Source organism: Streptopelia decaocto (genome assembly GCF_964273445.1).
Source record: "Streptopelia decaocto genome assembly, chromosome: 6".
In the NCBI taxonomy this organism is placed as follows: domain Eukaryota; kingdom Metazoa; phylum Chordata; class Aves; order Columbiformes; family Columbidae; genus Streptopelia; species Streptopelia decaocto.
The window spans coordinates 33,767,163-33,788,086 of record NC_138660.1 but is presented as its reverse complement, the minus strand read 5'-3'; the positions used below and the strand labels follow the sequence as shown (position 1 = coordinate 33,788,086).

General features: G+C 48.1%; 1 protein-coding gene across 1 annotated transcript in view; it reads left to right on the top strand.

Moving 5' to 3' along the window:
• The window catches only part of SH3BP4 (SH3 domain binding protein 4), a 37,924-nt gene extending 17,206 nt beyond the window's left edge, over positions 1-20,718 (top strand). Inside the window, exons 2-5 of the mRNA XM_082056972.1 lie at positions 4,849-5,071; positions 7,570-9,932; positions 17,723-17,911; positions 18,136-20,718. Of these exons, the coding sequence (XP_081913098.1) occupies positions 4,954-5,071; positions 7,570-9,932; positions 17,723-17,911; positions 18,136-18,360 (2,895 nt within the window). The 5' untranslated portion in view covers positions 4,849-4,953 and the 3' untranslated portion in view covers positions 18,361-20,718. The remainder of the gene's footprint in view (positions 1-4,848; positions 5,072-7,569; positions 9,933-17,722; positions 17,912-18,135) is intronic.
• Positions 20,719-20,924: the final 206 nt, after the last annotated feature.

Here is a 20,924-nt window from a genome sequence, read left to right as displayed (position 1 = left end):
GGGATGGACCGTGCAGCTCCCTGGCTTGGATGAGCTCCAGGGAGGGCAAGGAGGTGTGGGGTGAGCAGGGATGTCCCTCAGTCCTCCCCATCTCCCTTTGCTGGTGGCAGGTACCATGTACTGCTCTAGCTTTGGCTGCACATGGAAGGACCTGTCTCTCTCTCCAGCCCTGATGGTGCCTGGTACCACCCAGCCCCACGAGCCCTCCCAGTTCTTATCAGCCCAAATTCTTGGCAGTCAGGGGTTTTCCATTATTGAGGCTTTTGGAGGGGTCCTCTCTCACCTACCTGGGTTGCAGTCAGTGCTTGTTGAAGACCTCCCCTTGGCCAGCAGCAGATCCTGCTTCCCATCCTCAGGGTTTGCAATTTTAGGTATTCCCATGTTTTTATTGCATTTCCTTGCCCGTGGACACAGGGTTTACACTACCAGTGAGTATTTTTCCTGGGGCTGCTTTTTGGCGGTAACGCTGTTCAGCATGGCCGGATGCCTGTGCTACATCTTTGATTTATAGCTCAGTGTCTGGGCAGGGTGGGTCCGTCCCATAATCCTGTCAGGACCAGTTTGGTGTGATGGATAGAGCTGGGAGTGCTGAGGACGGGGTTTTGCCAGCCCTGCTGTGCCACCATCAGCTTGTGCTGGGGGGTTCCGGCGGGTTCCCCTGGGTCTGTGGGGCTAGGAGGGGAAAGCTTGTGGTTGGGTTTCTGGGCTAAGCTGTACCAGACAGTTTGCAGAAGTTTTTTTTAACCTTTTCTGTGCTACTGCACTATGGGAAAAGCTGCTGTTGGAAAGCTGAATTCTGTGCATTCAACAGCTGCAGGAAAAGACCTTTTCTTTTTAATAGGTTTTAATAAGTTTTTTTCATAGGTGCTACATTGTCACCAGCTCTAGACCATCCCCAAGCTGCTGCTCCATGCCTGGTAGCGAGGTGATCCAGGAGCAGGTAGAGCACTAATTCAAGACCCTGGAGATCCTTGCTGATCCCCAGCTTGCTCACAACAGCATATCTACACCGTGAGAACTAGCCAGCCTCTCTGCCCAGAGGAGCACAGCTAGGTCTGTTAGGTCAGTCTGCATGTTCTGTCTGTCCCTCCCCCAAAACCTTACACATAGCTCCAGCTAATGCAAAATTAAGACTGTGTTCTGGAAGTCCATGCTGAAGGCAGCTCTGCTGTTCCCCTGACGGGTGACTCACAGGATGGGCGTCTAGTGATGTCCCCAGGGAGCAGAAGCCCAGCGGATGGGGAGGGGAGGTGGCATAGCTGCTGTGTCACCCCACATGATGCTGGCATAGGAGCAAAGGGGTGTCTGGAGACAAGCCCTGCAGCCCCGCACTGGCAGGTCGAAGGGCAGCACCATCCCTGATGCCTCCATGCCCCAGAAAGCTGGTGAGGATTTGTGGGGTGCCAGCCAGCAGCCATGGGAACATGCTAATCAGGGCTTCCCTAAACTCAGCAAAGCCTATTTTGGTAAGAATAGTGACATGGCTGGTACTATGGGGTGTAATGGCGGGGGAGCTGCTGCCTGCAGAACTGCCTGTTGGAGTCATCAGGGTGGGGGAGGCATGCAGCAGGTTCCTCCTGGCTTGCATGGTTGGATTTTACCCTGCAGCATTGCCTCTTATGTGTGGGATAGGGGGAAAAAAGGTGTGAAAAGTGGGTGTGGGTGACTTTGAGCTGGTTGCATGACAACATACTGTTGGACTTGTGTGGGGCAAGCTCTGGTTGCTCACCAGTTTCCTTCCCCACCCTCCGCCATTCATTTGGGATGCTGTTTATGGCTTGGGTAAACAGATGGGGCTGGGTTTTTCCTAGTCTATGTTTAATCCTAGTCTATATTTAAAGTGGTTTCAGAGGAATTAGCAGACCATTGTCTCAGCTGTGGCTGTAGAAGTGATTTCTAAACAAATCTTGCCCTGTCCACCCACCCTGCTCCCAGCTGTCCCCTTTTATTCTCACAGAGCCAGACTTCGAAGGCTCATCCTTGCTGGTTGTCTGCTCTGCCTTTGCATTCAGAAACATCTTGGGTCTGTACCCTGGGACTGTCAGCTCCAAAACGCACCTCCCACCCCAAGTCCAGCCATGGGAGTCATGCACTCCCGTCCTTTTGTGTGTGTGTGTGTGTGTGTGTGTGTGTGTGTGTGTGTGTGTGTGTGTGTGAACATTGCTATACATCCAGAATGGAGTGAGATGCAGCCAAGATGCTGCTTTTGGGAGAGGAAATACCTCTTTGTAATCACTCTGATGTACATTCTTGCTGCCCTTTGAGACCGCAGGGTGCACGTTGGGGGGGATTTTTCCAGCTGTTTCTCCACACAGTCACATCTGCCACAGACCTTTAGCATAAAGCTTCCCATATAGTTACATAAATACAGGACAGGGGAGCATCCCTGCAAATGCCAGGTACTGCAAAATGTGTGGATGTCAGTGAGAGTTGTTGGTACACAGCTGTAGTGATTGATACAAAAAATTATTTGGCACTGGACTACCAGGCAGATGTTTAAAAGTATATTAATGGCTTGCAATTTAATTCACAATAAAAATCACCTGCTTGTTCTGGTTTATTTCTTGCTTCGTGCAGTGCTTGCCAAGCAGGGGTGACCTTTGGGCTGTCAAAGTGTTTTTGTTTTTTAACAGGATTGTGCACAAGCATCTCTAAAATTGGTGAAAACTTTGCCACTCAGCTATTTCTGTGATGATGTTGATGCTGCACACCTTGTGGTGGATTTTGTGCCTGTGTAGTTATGAAGGGCTTGAAATCTCCAGCAAGGGAGGAAAAAACCCAAGAGGCTACCTAGTGTCTGTAAGGCCTCTTTAGGAGGAGGCAGTATGTGTTTAGGGTCTCTGCGTGCCAGCTGGAAAACATGCAATCCCCAACAGTGCCTTGCATTAAAGAGAAACAACAGGTTGCCCTCTGTGGTGGTGCTTTACAAAGGGGTGAGCTGGATAGATGCTGAACCGTGCTAGCAAACAAGAATGTCTTTCCTTCCTCCCCACTGACTGCTTGTGTTTTTTTTCTTGCTGTTGAAAGCAGCTCCAAGTCCACTGTCTTACCTGGCCCAGCTCTGATAAGCAGTCTTGACTCAAAGCCTGGTTCCTCTGTATGTAATGCCTGCCGAGCCCTCTCCTCTCAGACTGTACCCAGCAGGACCTGAAACAACGCTGTTCTCAAAGGGAAAAGTGCCCACACACAAATTCTCCCTTCCCTTTTCTGGCTGGAGCCTGGTCCATCCCTTCCAGCTAAGCGCATTCCCGGCATACCGGCCTGAGGGATGGCTCAGGAAGCATTTCAAGCAGGCTGGAGTATCTCCTGCTCAGGCTTCCCCCTGCAAATTTCCTCTTATTGCATTCCAGAAAAGGGCACCGAATCCTTCAGGGCTTGCTGCTCCTCCTCACTATGCCAGCAAAGAGAAACTCGCTGGTTTAATAACAGCTGACTGCAGCCAAAGCAATTGGTGCTTGTCTTTCTGCTTTCATCAGCTCCGTATTGCCACGTAAGGAATGTGAGTCTGGGGGTTATTTATCTGCTTGATCTGATCTTTCAAGCAGATGGAGGAAAAAAAAAAAATGAGGGGGGAGGGGAGAAAGGAAAAACAATGCTAGGAGTGGATGAAAAGCCCTTTGGCTTGCTGAACTTAAGCAGGGGATTTGGATATAACTTGCATGGAGCTTTATTTTTGAGCTGTTGGTGCTTTGTAGCCTGGCTGGAGTTTTGTAGCAGGTGTGTAGGGAGTAGAATGTTGGGATGCTGGATGGCAGGATTTACTGGGATGATGCCAGGTATGTTGGTCCACATACCTGCTCCCTGGTGCAAAACTGGAGGTGTAAAGTGCAGCTTAGGCTTTGCCTTTCCTTCAGCTTGTAGGGGGGTGCTGGGCTTGCCTGCTCACCCATGTGCTTCTGGCCTTTCTGGCCACCCTCCAAGCTCTAGAGGACATGAGTGACACCAGAGGAGGTCTTGCCAGCACTTGCATCAGCTGCTCTGTTGGCGGTCAAAGTGCTGGCTTGCTCTGCAGGCAGTGGGAAATGGGTTAATTTTCTTCCCGTCTCTGGCGAGCTGATGCAGCTCTTCTTCCACAAGGTTTCTGAAAGTGTTTTTGAAGTATTTCTGGTGGGGGGGAAAAAAAAAAAAAAAAAAAAGAGGGAAAAAACAATTATTTTTCCTTTTGGAAACTGTAATCATCCTGTACTAGCTCCATGCAGCAGTTTGAGTGAAGCCAGGTAGTGCAAGAAGAGATGTTTCTCTGTCCAATCCCCACCTGGTTGGCAGGATGAGGGGAGGGATGCAGGGAGCAAGTGGGAAGAGCCAGTTCCCGTCCTGGGAGATCCCAGTGCTGTGGTGGAGGAGAGCAATGACCCAGTTGAACGTGCAAAAAGCCTGTTCCCATGGGTCCTCCATGCTCACTAACCACTGCTCCGGGCTCCCGCAGCATTTGAGCGCTTGATGGTTTTATAAATATTGTATTACAGCAATGTGCAAATGCCATGAAAGCTATTAAGAAACAGGGAGAAGGACCAATTTATGAGCCCGGGAGCAACATATGCCCAAATAACTTAAAGACAAGAGGGGTTCTTTGTACCGGGTAGTGGCCAGCAGTAGCATCGTGTGACACACTGGTGTCCTTGTTTGCCAAAGCCCTTGGTGATTTGTAGGCAGTGCTGTGCTTGTTAGGCACACTTAGGTTGTCTTTCTTGATGTTCTTAATAAGAACATGAGGATGTTCTCCTGTATCAGCACCACAGGGCTGGTGTGCGGCTGAGGAGAGCATCACTGGTGTGTGGGCGGCGTGGTGGGACATGCTGAAAGAAATTAGCCTTTGCTAACATTCTGGGGTTTGTTTCTCTCTTCCAGGCTGGTTCCCCAAGGTGACAGCGGGGTCCCCGTAGCCAGCTTCGCTCACGAAGAGGCCATGGCTGCCTAGCGTTCCCCGGGAGCACGGGGGTTGGCGGGACAGAGATGGCGGCGCAGAGGATCCGGGCGGCCAACTCGGGTGGCCTGCCGCGGTGCAAGTCGGAGGGGACGCTCATCGACCTCAGCGAGGGCTTCGCTGAGACCAGCCTCTGCGATGTCAAAGGTGCAGAGGGGTGGGTGGGGACAATGCCCTCTCCTCAGTTCGGGTGCATCCTCTCACCCGTGGGCTCCAAGAGGGGGTTGGTTACTAATTAACAGACAGCGGCTGATGAAGAAGAACAGCAAACGCTGATGAATGCATCCATAGGTGCAAGGACCCGGCACCAAGAGATCCAGCAGCCAAGAGAGGTGACAGCAATGAGGTGGTTGCAAGGGTGTGTTTTCAGCTTCCCAGGAGCTGGGAGATTGCATGTTGCTTGAATAATCCCTTTTCTTACTTTTATTGCTTTTTCTTCAGCTTTATTTACTTTAACCAGCATAAAAACTGTTCAGGTGAGAGGGGAATTACTGTTCCCCTGGCACAAACAGATCCCAAGAAGTAGCTCCAGGTGGAAGTTAGCATGCGCCGAGAGCCTTTAAAAATAAACATGCACAAAAGTGATTGCTTTTGCAGGCATAGCAAGAGGGGACCTGAACATCAAACGCTCTTGCTGCAAATCAGATTGTTTTTAAAAGCAAAAGTAGGAATTGCTTGTATTCTCCAAGGGGTTTGCGGGTTTCAGCACATCTGTTAACCCTCCCACTGCTCTGGCTGCACGCACAGCTGGGGGGACACAGGGACGGCTGCTTGCCTGTCTGATCCGAAGGCACAGGGAGACCAAAAAAGCCCCATTCCACAGATGTATCTGGCTGCAGCGCTGGGTTAACAGTGGCTTCCTACCAGGGTGGCAGAATAGTTTCAATACAGTGTTTATATATAGATTTACACTGAATAAATGTCCTCACGACTTTGCCTACCTGCTGGCAGAGGAAGTGGATCAAAGATGAGTTGTTCAGGATGTGTGCAAACTCTCTTCTTCTTAGTAATTTGATCCCTAGCATATATTTAAAGACTTTTCTCTGCTCCTCTGTGTCTTCCCTTGCCTTGTAGTTTGTGTGTCCAAGAAGTGCTGCCAGCCTGCAGCTAGTCACCGCAGGGATGTACAGTCTGATCTGCTGTCCCTTCATCTCAAGGATCTTAGGGGCTGCTTGTGTTTCTTAAATCCCCTTTTTCCCTCCAGAGAGCTCTCAAGCCTATTGAAGCAGGTGCTGTCCCAGTTCTCTTGCAGCTCAACATTGGTGAAAATCCAGCTCTCCTTGTTTTCTTAGGTCTGTCTAGCGAGAACACACATTTGAACATTGATGCAACATCATCCGCATCTTGTTTCTAGTGCTTTTTACAGAAATATGTCCTAAAAGTGAGAGTAAAACCAACAGATACAATGACATTGTAGGCTTGACCTAGCCATTCTGCTTGTAATTGGGATGCCCTGGCAAAAGGACTTTGTGCTGGTGATGCAATTCCAATTTCTGTTAATTGATTTTATTACTAATTGCTGATTTTTAGGTATCACTGGCACTGTTGAAAGGGACATTGGAGATGCTGTGAGGACCACGAAAGCACTGGAAGAGAGCAATGCTGTGCTGCTTTCTGAGAGTTCAAGCTACACAACCTTCTTTAGAAATCGAGTTTTTTTTGTTAAGGAACTTTGAATACAGGTGCTATGTAAAAGGAGTGAGATGCTGGGGTTTTTTTGGGTGATGTGAAAAAGTAGGAGTATGACATGCACTTATTTGTTTCTTACACTGTAACCTGTTTCCCATGTGCAGGAGAGAGGTTATGGCAGAGCCTGTGCTGAAAGTTATCTTTTGTTTACATTACCTTGGCTTATCACATAATCTCTTTGAAGAGGAGGTATTCACCAGTAGCAGCACAGATAACTGTTTGTGTGGAAAGTGCAATGGCAATGCTAAAGAGCTGGTGACAAAAGAGCTTGAGATACTTGCTGAGCAAATTGCTGGGATAATGGCTCTTCCCATGTAGCAATTAAGAGCCCCCCCTAATTAACTTCTCTTATTTTAAATGTGGTATATACGGAGGTGACTGCCATTCTAACATGTGCACATAGGGTCTTAGATCCCAACACGCCAGGTAGAAAGGAGAGCTGATAAGAAGGGACTCTGATTCTGTCCAAACCTCCTGGAATGTTATCTTCTTGTACATGATTCACTGGGGAGCTGAGGGAGGCTGTGGGTGCAGGTGTCTGGTACAGCAGCAGCTGTGTGGGACCCTGCAGCGAGCGAGAGGTTTGTTGCCAAGACAGTTGGCTGCACTGGGAGGGGAGCCGCTTTCCCTGCCTTGCTCCCATGTGGGGGTAACAAGTTCCTGTTGTTCCTGTCTCGGCTTCCACTGCTCTTCCCAGCTGTATCAATGTCTGTCCCTTTAGATCCTGAACCCTTTGAGGAAGAAGAACATGAATGTATCAGAAACAGTGAAGGGAAAAAATTTGTTTAAGAATTTTAGTGGGGAAAAAAAAATTACCTGCAGGTTTGAGAAGCTGTAAAACTGCCTTACTTCACTGCTTAGACTAACGTGGATTGCTGACCTGAAATAAATGTTTGCAAGTAATTTGTGACTCTCATGGATTGCTTACGGTGCTGTTTTTCTTCTTGGTTTTGTAGTGCCTTCTCCTAGTGCCTTGCTGGTTGACAATCCCATGTCCTTTGGAAATGCCAAGGAAGTAATAGCAATCAAAGATTACTGTCCAACTAATTTCACCACTTTGAAGTTCTCCAAGGGGGATCACCTTTATGTCTTAGACACATCGGGAGGTGAGTGGTGGTATGCTCACAACACTATGGAAATGGGTTACATCCCTTCCTCCTATGTCCAGCCTGTAAACTACCGCAACTCTTCCTTAACGGACAGTGGTATGATAGACAATCTACTGGAGAGCCCTGATGAAGGGGTCAAGGAGTTAGACCTGCTTGGGGAATGGACTGATGTGAAAAGAAACTCTGTAAAAACCTACAATAACAACCCATTCTTGAATGGAGTCCAGACAAACCCATTTCTGAATGGGAGTTTGCAAACAGTGCCCAGCTCGGACAAAGAGTCCAACTCCAACATTGCTGTTGACTTGCTGCTCTTTGACACGGGGGCTCCTACTTCAGCTGTTTCCAGTTCAGCTGCTAATAGCAGCCTGGGTAACATTTTTGATGAGTTTTCATCCACGAACAGGCTGGATTTGGAACAGCATGTGAAAAGGGACAATCCCTTCTTCAGAAGTAAACGCTCCTACAGTTTGTCTGAACTGTCTGTTCTTCAAGCCAAGTCAGATGCTCCAGCATCGTTGGGCTTCTTCAGTGGTCTGAAGTCTCCCACCCCTGAGCAGTTCCAGAGCCGGGAAGATTTTAGGACAGCGTGGCTGAACCACAGGAAGCTGGCTCGGTCTTGCCATGACTTGGATTTGCTTGGTCAAAATCCTGGCTGGGGTCAGACGCAACCAGTGGAGACCAACATTGTCTGCAAACTGGATAGCTCTGGTGGAGCTGTTCAGCTTCCAGACACCAACATCAGCATCCGTGTACCAGAGGGCCACGTGTGCCCTGGGGAGACGCAGCAGATCTCCATGAAGGCAATGCTGGATCCACCACTGGAGCTGAACAGCGACAAGTGCAGCACCATCAGCCCGGTCCTGCAGATCAAACTCAGCAATATGGAGGTGAAAACCTTCATCCTTCTGGAGATGAAGGTGTCAGCAGAGGTCAAGAATGATATCATGAGCAAGAGTCTGGTGGGACTACAGTGCCTGAGGAGTGACATGAAAGAGGGGCCATACACACCAATGCAGCTGAGCTATTCCTATGGGGACACGATCCAGGTGCAGCTGGAGAACCTGGAGCCTTGCATGTACATTGCGGCTGTAGCCCAGGGGCAGAACATCCTGTACCCTTACACTGTTTGGGATTACATCAGCAAGAAAATCACAGTTGGTGTGTACGGCCCAAAACACATTCATCCTTCCTTTAAAACCGTTGTGGCTCTATTTGGGCATGAATGTGCACCCAAGACTCTTCTGGTGAACGAGGTCACAAGACAGTCACACAGCCCAGCTCCTGTTGCCCTCCAGCTCTGGGGTAAGCATCAATTTACTCTGTCCCGGCCTCAGGATCTCAAGCTCTGCATGTTCTCCAACATGACCAACTATGAGGTGAAAGCTAGTGAGCAATCCAAAATTGTGCGAGGCTTCCAGATGAAGCTGGGCAAGGTCAGCCGCCTTATCTTCCCCATTGCATCCCATGACCCCAATGAGCTCTCAGACTTCACGCTTAGGATACAGGTCAAGGATGACCAGGATGCCATTTTGACCCAATTCTGTGTCCAGACACCACAGCCTCCTCCAAAAAGTGCCATCAAACCGACAGGGCAGAGGCGGTTTCTCAAGAAGAACGAGGTCGGAAAGATCATCCTTTCACCTCTGGCTGCTACTGCTAAGTATCCAGTTTTTCAGGACCGGCCAGTGTTGAGCTTGAAGTATGGCAAGCTACTGAAGACAGTGGTGCGGCAAAGCAAGAACCACTATTTACTGGAGTACAAGAAAGGAGATGTCGTAGCCCTCCTCAGTGAGGAGAAGATCAGGTTGAAAGGGCAGCTGTGGACCAAGGAATGGTACATTGGCTACTACCAGGGTAAAATAGGCCTTGTGCACACCAAAAATGTGCTGGTGGTTGGGAAGGTCAAGCCCAGCTACTTCTCTGGGCCAGATCTCACCACCAGCTTGTTGCTTGAGCAGATCCTGAGGCCCTGTAAGTTCCTGACCTACATCTATGCCTCTGTGAGGACTCTGCTCATGGAGAACCTCAGCAGCTGGCGGTCCTTTGCTGATGCACTGGGGTACGTGAATTTGCCGCTCACGTTTTTCTGCCGAGCAGAGTTAGATAGTGAACCGGAGCAAGTTGCCTCTGTTTTGGAGAAGCTGAAGGAAGACTGCAACAACACTGAGAACAAGGAGAGGAAATCCTTCCAGAAGGAGCTGATGATGGTGAGTCTGGGGTCTGATGAGGACATATTAACTCCCTGCTGTGCAGGGTGATTAGGGTTAATGGGAGGTGGACGTTCACTAATTCAGTCTGTAGAAAATGAAGTGCATGTCTAAGGTTTACTGCAGGCTGCTTCTCACAGCCAGGTGGAAGTTCAACCCTGCAGTTGTATGTGCTGGTGGGTTCCTGTTTTAATGAGATCATGGCTGTAAATGAGGGATGGGGTGGGTGAAATACGATAGGTAGGTATGTGTTTTGTGAAGGCAGCCAACAGGAAGCCTCTATTTGAAGCCCCTCAAGATCAAGCATGATTTTTGGTCCAGTGTTTTCATAGCACTCAACTGGTTCCTGCTGCTGAGTATTTTAAGTTTCAACCTTCAATGATGCACACATCAAGGAGTTACCAGAGAGCTACTGGTCTCCTCAACCTCGGTGTCAAAGTGTGCATCACTAGGGAAATACTGATGGAAAACTGAAAAGAGGGCAAGAAACACAAAAGCTTTTCATGTATGGAGCAGGATAGGTGAGCCACCTCTCAGGTTATGTACTTCTGCATCAGTAGATGTGTCAAAACGTGCCAGAGAAGGGTTTTTACAGCTGCTGAGAAGGATGCTGCACCTTTACCTTCATGAAACAACCTCAAATTCCTCTATAAGAATGTTCTGTCTGCCCCATCTCTGAGTGGCAGCTAAACTAAGGGTAATTCTGAACTGGGATGCTTTGTGTCCAACTGTGGGTTGTGTTTGCAAATGGAAATACGTGACTTCTGTCCTGAAAGTTGTTTGGGGAAGTGCTGCCTGCAAGTATTTCTAGGATGCTTTCAAGAGGTCTCTTACAAGAAGTCATCTTCATGATCATTTCTATCATTTTGTAGGCAGTGAGCCAAAGAAAATAGAGGATGAAATGTCTGGAAGAGATTTGCAGATCTCGCCTCTTAACAGGCTCTCCTGCAGAAGCAGGATAACTGAGTTACAATATGAATCATGTTGTTTAAAATACCAGTTGAATTAAGGAATAGCTTTGCTTGGTGATGATGGGTGCAGGCAGCAGCATACAAATGAAATTACAAGTGGGCAGCCTGGGTAAAGAGAGCTGGAGCCAAATGAAGTATTTAACTTCCCATAATCCCTTTGATTAGAAGGGGGAAATGTGAGGATCAGGTGTGAGGTGTAAGGTGTTCTGAAAAGCATGAAACCCTTTGTTACTCAGGAAAATACTGTCCAGTGAGTTCCCAGTGCCTGGGTACCACTTTGTGGCCCATGGGGCAATGTTTTAGCTTTGACTTTCAGGTGCCAGGTCACACCACCAGCACTGCTTCTGTTGAGGGACTCTTCTGGCCATCATAGGCAGTTGTCTCTTTTCTTTCTGGGGCCACCCAGGAAGCGAAAATACCCACTGTGGTTGCCAAGGTTGGTGTCTGGCCCCATGGTTCCCCCAAGGGAGGGTTTGCTTCCTTAATCATTAACCTCAGTGAAGGATGGGGTGAAATGTGTGCTCCTCTTGCTGGATGCTTCCAAAGGCTTGGGTGCTGTTTGCCTTATCACTTTGCAAACCTGTAGGTGTTTCTTTTATCTATTCCCTTTGTCTCCAGGGGTCCCAGACAGTCTGTAGGTCATGGAAAAACTATGCCAGACCCCAGTGGGGAGAAGGGAAAGATAAGGCGCTTTTGGATACTCAGCAGCTAACTCAAGGGGAGGGCCATAAGCTGCAGGAAAACATCCTGCTTCTCAACGGATGCCTGGAGTGCAGAGTCCCAGAGCAGGTTTTATTTTCCTTGTTTGAATGGAGGCTAATCCTGAGCATTGGCTCTGTTTCCTATTCTTTGTGAGTCTGAGCCTGTTGATAAAGGATGAGCTCCCTTCCTGGTAGAAGGTGATGCTTCATCTAAACCCTTTGCTGCTGTCAAATCCTCCTTAGTTTATGGAGAAATTAGATTGAGCCTGTTTTTTGTTTTGTTTTTTTAAAAGCAGATGTTTCAGGGAACAACAATGTAGCAGTAATGTATTTTGTTGTGTTTAAATCTGATTTGATTTGTAACAAACTCGCTTTCTGGCATCTGCTGGCAAGAAGAACCGGTTGGATTAAGCTCTCATCTGGCCATTTCATCTCAAAGTTGGTCATCTCTTCTCAAAGGGACTGTGAAGGGAGAAGTAGTAAGTAAGCTTATCTGACTTCAGTGTTGAGTACACAGAATTGTGGTGACCAAGCCATGCACCAGCAGCCAAGCATGGACAGGCCTGGTTTTGATGACTAGTTGATAAGTAATCTGCGCTTAATTATCATTTTTTTTCTAATCTAGCACTAGCAGTGGTATGTGAAGGTAACTGGGGGAATGTTGCTCAGAAGTTAGTCATCACATCTGAAAGAGAAACTTTCCACTTCCTCCTTTCTGCTGTGGAAAGCAGGCAGCACACGGATGAGCTTCCTAAAAAAAACTGGGCACGGATGCAAGAAGAGCTGGTTGCAGCTGGGCCACCAGTACCTGGCCATGCAGCGACTGCACTAGCTGGTCCTTGGGAGCTGGCATTGGATGTGTCATGAGACACAGCATTTCTCTTTCTCTCAATTTTTAAATATGGTGTTTTTATAGAGCTTTGCATTTATCATCCTTTCAAACAGATACTGCTGTTGGGAAAAACATGAGTCTACTGGGAATGCCATTGGGCACGTCAGCGGAGAGCTGTGGAAACTATGAGCTTTTTCTTCTCCTGGCTACTTCTAAAGATCATACAGCAGATGATGTTGGGATTTTTTTTTTTCCTCTGTTTTCTATCATTTGTTCTCACTGCAGGCATCTGCATGCTGCCTTTCTTCTACCAAAACATGCTGCTTGTCCCTGGTCAGTATGCAGGCCTGACCTGACCCTTCTGAGGGAGGTGCTGCCTTGCTACGGCCAAGGTTAAACGCAGAAAAAACTTACTGCCCTGGTTGGTTAAAGCCTCAAACCATTTAGGGACAAGGTTTAGTGCTAGAGTTAGGTTGTGGTTGGACTCGGTGATCCTGAGGGTCTCTTCCAATTGAAATTATTTGATCATCATTTGAAATCATTATGATGTGATGCCTGTTCCCTTTAGATAGCTTGTTTAGACCAGAGTTTCTTATTTTCCAGAGCACTGGAATAGGCTGCCCAGAGAGGTCATGGAGTCTCCTTCTCTGGAGATATTCAAGACCTGCCTGGACACATTCTAGGTGAAGCTGCTTTAGAAGGTGGGTTGGACTAGATGATCTCCAGAGGTCCCTTCTAAGCCCAACCATTCTGTGATTCTGGAGCATGTCAGCCGAAGGCTGCTCACACTGACCTTCTCTTGTTCCTCCATCCCAAAGCAATCTTCTGGCTAATGGTAGTCCCTGTGCTGAATTTGGGTCCAGAGGGAAGGCTCAGCTCCTGCCTTCACGGGAACAAAGTCCCACCACACATACAGATCTTGGACATTGTTCCCCTAAGGAACCACGCTGTACCATGCTGAAGCTGGGGATGTTTTCTGTAGGGCATGGCTTGTCCTTGCATAGCCAAGCTGCCTGCAGCACAGAGGGAAGAGGAGTTGCTTGCAGGCTTCCAGCAAGGTCTTTTCATGCTCAACATTTGTGAGTTGTGCCCTGCACCCCTATCAATTAGTAGAAAGCTGCAGAAATGCCATCGATGCCTTTCAGCTGTTTTGTTGTCAGGCTCCTTGCTCCATATAAGACAACCTGTTTTTATATTCTGGGGATGGCAGGAAATCTTTGCTGGCTTCCCATCCCCAGTGCAGCAGTTGCAAACCCTGTGACCCTGTGTCTTGCTCACATGCAGTTCTGCTCCTGAAAAGACAAAAAAAGCTGCTTGCAATTGCATTGATGGTACCTTGTCCAAGCTACCTGGGAGTATGGCTGATGGCATTTGGTGTCATTTCAGAAGTAATGCCTAAAGTACCCTGAGACCCAGCCAGGCACCATATTCAGGGAAATTGGCGCACACAGACCCTGTGCCTGACTGTGTTAGGTAAAAAACAAAACAAAAACCGACGAAAACAAACGAAAAAAACCCCTAGTATTTAAGATCATGAGTGTGTAATGTGGTATTTTAAGTGTGGGTGATTGGTGATTTTGGGGGTGCTGCCAGCCAAAAGGAGCAAGTGAAAGAGGTGTTTCATCCCTAAAGCAAGTGTTATTATGGGGAGTGCTTGTACAGAGCCAACTCATTTGGGCCAAAAACCTGACCTGTAGCCTGGAGAGGGCAACAGGGACAGGAGCCTGTGCATGAGCATCCTCTGACCCTGCAGGTCTCACTAGCCCCTTGAGGACACAGGCCTTTCTCCCCGTGTTTTTGGAGGTCCCAGGAGGGAGCTGTGGCACAGTGCTGCCCCAGGCACATCATCTGCCTGTCATACTTGGCTCACGTCCCTGCCCTGGCACACATCCCTGCAGCAGTTAATGGGACACAGAGTATTGCTGCTTATGGTAACTGCATCTCTGCTTCCCCCACAGACATTTTTGGAGGGTGACTAATGCATCATAACACTTGGACCTCCTGAGGTGCTTTCCAATTTAAATGCTATTAAAAAAATAATCATTAATTTAAAAAGTCCCATTTCCATAACAGCTTCCCTGTGGGCCTTGCATGGTGGGTGCATGTGAACTTGGTGATGCTTTCCACTCCTGGGACAAAGGAGAAAGGTCTTTACTCCTTTAGTTTGACTGAGGATGGAGAACAAACGAGACCCACCTCCAGCTCAGACAGCTCCTCTAGATTGCGGGGGTCAGGGCTGGGCATTTGTGCATGGAAGAGCAAGCAGGGCTGGAGGCTCATGAGGTCAGACCTTGAAGGTTGTGGTGATAGGCATGGGTGGCCATGCATCTGCAGGTGGTCTTTGGGGTTGCCTTTTCTTCTGGCTTGGCTTGCTTTCTTCTAGATGCTGGTTTCTGTCGTTAGAGGACAGGAAATGGGATTCTGTGTTTCAGAGCCGAGATGTAAATTCAGCCTCCCCTGAATGCCTTTTAAGTAGAGGCGCTTCTGCGCGGCTTTGAACTGGGATTTGAATATCAAACCATCTCCTTTGCTCACTTGTCTGGTGGAGCTGCATCAAAGCCACCCTGAGGTTAATAAATGCTTTGGAGGGTGCTGGTCAGGTGCAACCCAGGTCACCCCTCTGCAGGGAGCACGGCTGGGTACCAAGGGATGTACCCAGCTACTCAGAGAGGTTTGTCCAGGGTGAGGGAGGAGGGTGGAAAGAAATTGCAATGTAATCCTGAAAGCGCCTGCTGGAGGATTAAGTCTGTGAGTCCTGCTAATCCTGGCCAAGCAGTCAGGGCTTCCAGGAGAGCCCAGTGTCTGCCCACGTTTCATGTATTTCTGTGACAAGAGAGCAAGTTATGCCCAGGCCAGGAAAAAAAAAGCATTGTGCTTATCACTAATATTGCCCCTTTGGCTCTGACTTTAGTGACTGTGTCTGTCTTGCACCCCATCCCCACCTGGCTTTGGTGCTGACCCATCTCTCATCATCTCTGCCTGCTCTCTCCTGCACTTTCCCCAGCTCCTTATTTGTTTGTTGAGCCCCCTAGGTCAAATGACAAGGGGCAGAGCACAGGAAGTAGGTGGTTCTGTGGCCATCAGTAGGTTTCAGAGTTAATGTGCTGCACTGCAGGGAGCAATCTCTTCCAAAGCTGTTGCTTTGAGTGATTATGCAATTCTCTCGACTATGTGGCCTCCCAGCTGCTTTACTTGATGCAGTTTCTTGTTTACATTAAGTGCAGAAGGAACAGGAGAATCCGTCTCCTGCAGCTCTATCCTTCTTAACCCCTGCAGCACACTTGGCTCCAGGTGGCCTCCTCTGCTGCCTCAGGCTGCTCGGCCTCCAGCAAGAGATTAAAGTGGCTCATTTACCCTGCTTTGCTAAATACCAGCGTGTTTTGGGGTTTGCACACAGGTGATCCAAGCTGCCTGGAAAGGCAGGTTTGAGGGTGCTGAATCTGCCCTTCCTTAGGACCATCTGAATCCTCTGCCTGCAGAGGAGAGGGTGATGAGTCTAGGGGCTGGGCAGCAAGGTAGCGTTGTCTGGATAGGAGGCAATAATGGCACAGGTGTGAGATCTAAATGCTTTTTAATGCCCTTTGAAAAAAAAGAATTAATTCTCTTTTAAATGTATTTTCCTTTCTTGCTTAACAAGAGGGTTTATTATTTCTCTCGCTCATACAGGAAACCAGTGTAAGCACTTTGGAGGAGCAAACAGCCTCCTCTGCAGCTGTAATTAGATTCAAGCCCAGCTTTAAGCTGGAAACAGATAAGGGAAAATCAACATACGTTTGCTTTGCAAATTGCTGGAGTGGTTTCAGATGTTCCCATCTTCCCCCAACTGTCCCTGTGAAACTGTCTATGCAAGGATTTAACCCTTCTTCTGCCCCAGAGCCAAAGCAGCTGGGGTTTGCTCAGACCCTCTATGGCAGGAGAAGATGTCAGGACCTGGTGGCAGAAAGTGGACAGGTTCTGGTTGCATGTGGACCACCACATCCACAGTTTCTGTAGTAGCTAGCCCTATGCTGTTGTGAAGGTATGGGTGATATTACTCATGGGGACACACAAGCCAATGTGGCTCCTTGGGTGCTTGCTGGTGCTCAGCATCCCTTGGGGGTCTGTCCCCTGCATCCCTGAGGTTTATTGAGGGGGAACCCCATGTTGAAATGCTGAACCCTTGGTGTTCACCCATCCTGGAGCCACCATCCTTAGTCTGCTGATGCCAGAGCTCCAGATCTGGCTGTAGGAAAACAAGAGCATATTCAACATAATTGAGGGTCTGTTTACTTGCTTTCCATGTTTAAAAAAACAAAAACAAACAAACAAAAAAACCCCAAACAAACTACCTTTCTGTAGCCACTTAAGATTTGAAGTGGGATTTGCCCAAGGACTGGAGTTGTTGTTGAGGCTCTTGCAGAAGATGGGGAGCCCTGGATGTTGATTCTGTGGGTCAGATCCTGTCCTCTGATAATTGCCACTTAAACTCTTCCTTGTCATTCATTTGCTGCTGTTGCAGCTTGTTTTCCATCTTGAGCAGATGTAAATGTGATTTGGTACCTAAAGACAAGAGCTAATGCTGCCTGTCACTTCTTTTTCTTGGGTAAGTTTTCACTAGTTTGGAAACTGTGACTGCTGCAGTGGCTCTTCTCTGCTTCTTCAAAACCATTTGCAGAGAATCCCAGCATTTAGGTCAGTAAATGATGCAGAAGGGGATGGTTTCTGAACTGGCACAGGAAGGCAGAGGGGTGGTGAGAGGAGCAAGAACATCCTAAGCCAAGCGATGGTCCTGTAGTGCTGCCAGCTGGCCTTTTGCCTGGGTCTTGTCCCACCCCATCTCCTCCCAAGGCTGATGTCCAGGTCTTGTCCCAAAATGTTCTGGCTGGTCTGTACCCACCCATTCAGGCTGAAGGATGGTGCTTCTGCAGGCTCAGGGAGGCAAGCTGCATGGGTTGTGCTGGATTAGTTACTTTGATTAAAGGCATCTGTTTTTCCCAGCCTCTGGGATGCTTTAAACTGCTTATGATGGTGCCTGAACATCTTGAGGGGTTGCCTGGAAAATGAGGCTGCAGTGGCCAGCCCAGGCTGCAAGCTTCATTGAACAGGGGTAGGGCACTTCATTTAATTAATGAGATTACTTTGCTGCCAAGCCTGGTGGCCTAATTTCACCGGTGGTCACTAGAAAGGAGGTGGGAGGATTTTTGGGGTAGGTTCTCAAGGGACTTTTCCCCCACGCAGTCCTCTGGGTCACCTGCCATCTACTACCTGCTTTGACTCTATTGTTTGATTTTCACCGCCGTCCTTCAGGCTCTGCTAAAAATGGACTGCCAAGGTCTGGTCGTCCGGCTCATCCAGGACTTTGTGCTGCTGACCACGGCCGTGGAGGTGGCCCAGCGCTGGAGGGAACTTGCTGAGAAGCTCACCAAGGTCTCCAAGCAGCAGATGGATGCTTATGAGGCCCCGCACCGGGACAAGACAGGGGTGGTGGATAGCGAGGTGAGAGTGGATGAGTCTTAGTCTATGGGCTTCCTTGGGTTGCGGATACCTCCAAAGCATGTTCTTCTGGAGCTGCTTTGGAGGATAAAACTGAGTTGGGTGTATTAGGGAAATTTGGGGGTGATTTTCCTTAGGATTGTGCTTATTGTGGGATGGGTGATGGCTTGCTTGCCGGCTATCCAACCTATCTGAGCTCTGATTGCTCCTCTGCCCCATCTCCGCAGGCCATGTGGAAGCCAGCATATGATTTCCTTCTCACCTGGAGCAGCCAGATGGGCGACAGCTACCGTGATGTGATCCAGGAGCTGCACACCGGGCTGGACAAGATGAAGAACCCCATCACCAAACGCTGGAAGCATCTTACGGGCACCCTGATCCTCGTCAACTCCTTGGACATACTGCGGGCAGCTGCCTTCAGCCCACAAGACCATGAGGATTTTGCCATCTAGCTCCTGTGGTGATGGTTTTGTCCACATCCTCTTTGCTGGGGTTTTTCCTGTGCTTTTTTCCCCACTTTTTTAAGCAGTTGACTTTAAAAAGAAGTGGAGGTTTCCCTCCTTGGGTTTTAAGAGGCCAAAGTTTGCAAGGTCTCCACCAGGACTAGAAATCAGCAGGAGACATCCCTCCTTGATGGGAAGACATCCAGAGGGGGATGGCTTTTCTTATGGCATTGATACCAGTTAAACTATTTCTTACTAAAAAAACTTCGAAGGGGGCAGGAGGGGTGGGGAGGGATTACAAAAAGAGATTATGTTTTTTAGGCATTTACAAATAAAAGTCTAATTTTTGTAACGAGCAGTAAAGATTGTAACCACTTTAGGGGGAAAATGTGGCTGTTTTTTTACGTTATAGAAACCACTTTTAAATTATCGTTTTTGAGACAACCATGAGTCATGTAAATAGGTATTTTAAGAGGAAGCACAGTAAATGCCCTTCCCCACCCCATGGTTAGGCTTTGGCTAACTCCCAGATGTGACTGTAAAGCACAGTATGAACTTGGGATTTGGGATGTCTGCAGCCCAATGAGCATCTTACACCAAAAGAGAGCTGCTGCTTTGTTTTTGTTTTTACACACCCTGTTGTTTGATTTTTGTTTTATTTTTGCGTCTCTCCAAACATGGATTTTCTCATTTGCTGACAAGAAGGTGCTTGTTGCCTCTTGTCAGGTGCACGGGTACTGTTTTAACCAGGGGAAGCAGCCACAACCCCTTGCGCTTCATCCTGCCCAGGTGCTGCAGGACATCTCTGGAAGAAACTGGAGATTTGAGGTTCAGCAGAGACCTCGGGAGATGGAGGATGGTCAGAGTGGTTCACCGTGCCATGGCAGCAAACTCTCCAGATGCTCCTGCTCTGGGGAAGAGGTCAGAAAAAGGAAGGGAACTATTTCAATCCACATCTCCATTTACACACATTTGAGATCTGAGTTCATTAGAGATGCTCTAGATGCACTACATGACTTAACACTCATTGCCATTGATATCAGAGGGCTTTGAGTGGGGCTCTTCAAGACTCCTGAAGCCCAGTTTAACTTGTAAATAGTCTTTGCTATAAACCTGGTGCCATCAAGCTAAATATTTGCAGCACCAAGTGCCCGTATTTTTCCCCATCTGTTTTATAGTTGAGTCTTTTGAATGACTCCTCCTCCTCCTCCTTCCCAGCTTTCAAATATTTTACGTGGGAGGGAAATATTTTTGCACAGAAGGATTGTTTTAAGTGCAAAGTCTCTTTATAGTGAAATGCTGCTACCACAGAAAGGTTAGTTGTTACAGGATGATTTTCTTTCAGGTTAATCAAAAAAAAAAAAAAAGATAATGGGGAAGGTATCTGACAGATAGTGCTGGTACAGCAGCCTCAAAAGGGAACGGTCTTCTTTCATCTTCCCAAAATCATGTTCCCAGAGTCGCTCTTGCTGGATCCCACAAGAAGTAAATAGCACCTTAATTTCTCCTCAGGGGCTTTAAGGAGTTTCCTATGCAACTTGATGTAGCACAGAGAGAGGGTCCCTCAGCAACCGAGCCCACTACATGTCCCCTTTCTCTTTCCTGAAGGTGCCCTAAGAACACATTTTTTCATGCACGAGCAAAAATCTCATTTGCTATAAGGAATCCTCCTGCCAGGGCATGCATGCAGGCAGAGGGACAGCTTTCTCCCAGCCGTTTATCCAAATCTTGGCTTTTGCCATTCTCCAAAGCAGAATGTGCTGTAGGAGGGGCCAGTCCATGCAGGCACTGGGGCTCTGCAGAACGGCTGTGCCAGGGACCCTCAAGGGTGTCAGCAGCAGGTGAGGGCAGGAGTTTGAGCCTCCTGTGTTTCAGGGATGCCCCTGAATAATTTCAGTATTTTCTTTTTTTCTGTTAGTTTTGTTTTTTTTTTTTTTTTTTTTAATCCCCTTTGGTTTTTCTAACTACCTCAGCTACTCTATATATCCAGCTTAACATTTCAGCAGCAGCCTAAGCCAGGCTGTGCTCAGCTCATTGACAGTGTGCACCCTCCCTGAGACTCGGGGAGCATGGCTGGCATGTTTTGGGGCCTGTGGGGTGACTGCTGCGTTAATTTGTCCCTGTCCTCAGTCTGAAATCTGGTCCTTCCTCACATGCCAGGGCGTATGTCCTTCAGATACCTTCTGCCCACTAAACATTAAGTCCTTCTCCAAAACTTCGGTCTGGGCTTTGCATTACCACTCTGTGCAGTAACTGGTTATTGTACTTACTGTTTAATGTTCTTTTTTTTTTTTCTTTTTTAAAGAAAAAAATTTTCAGAAAAAAAATACTATTAAAGCTGTTGCTATTCCAGTGCTCCTGAGTAGATGTCATCTACTGTTGTCTCTTCATCTCAAAGCAGCTTGGATGTGTGGGATTAATTTAGTGGGTTTTCCACCATGCCCACAGCATGTTTCTTGCAGCACATTTCCACACCTAGAGCCAGTGGTCCTCTGGGTCTGATCTCAATCTGATCTTCCTTCCCTGTTCCTTTCCATCCTGACCTTTCTGGGGGAAAGTCACTGGAAGCAATC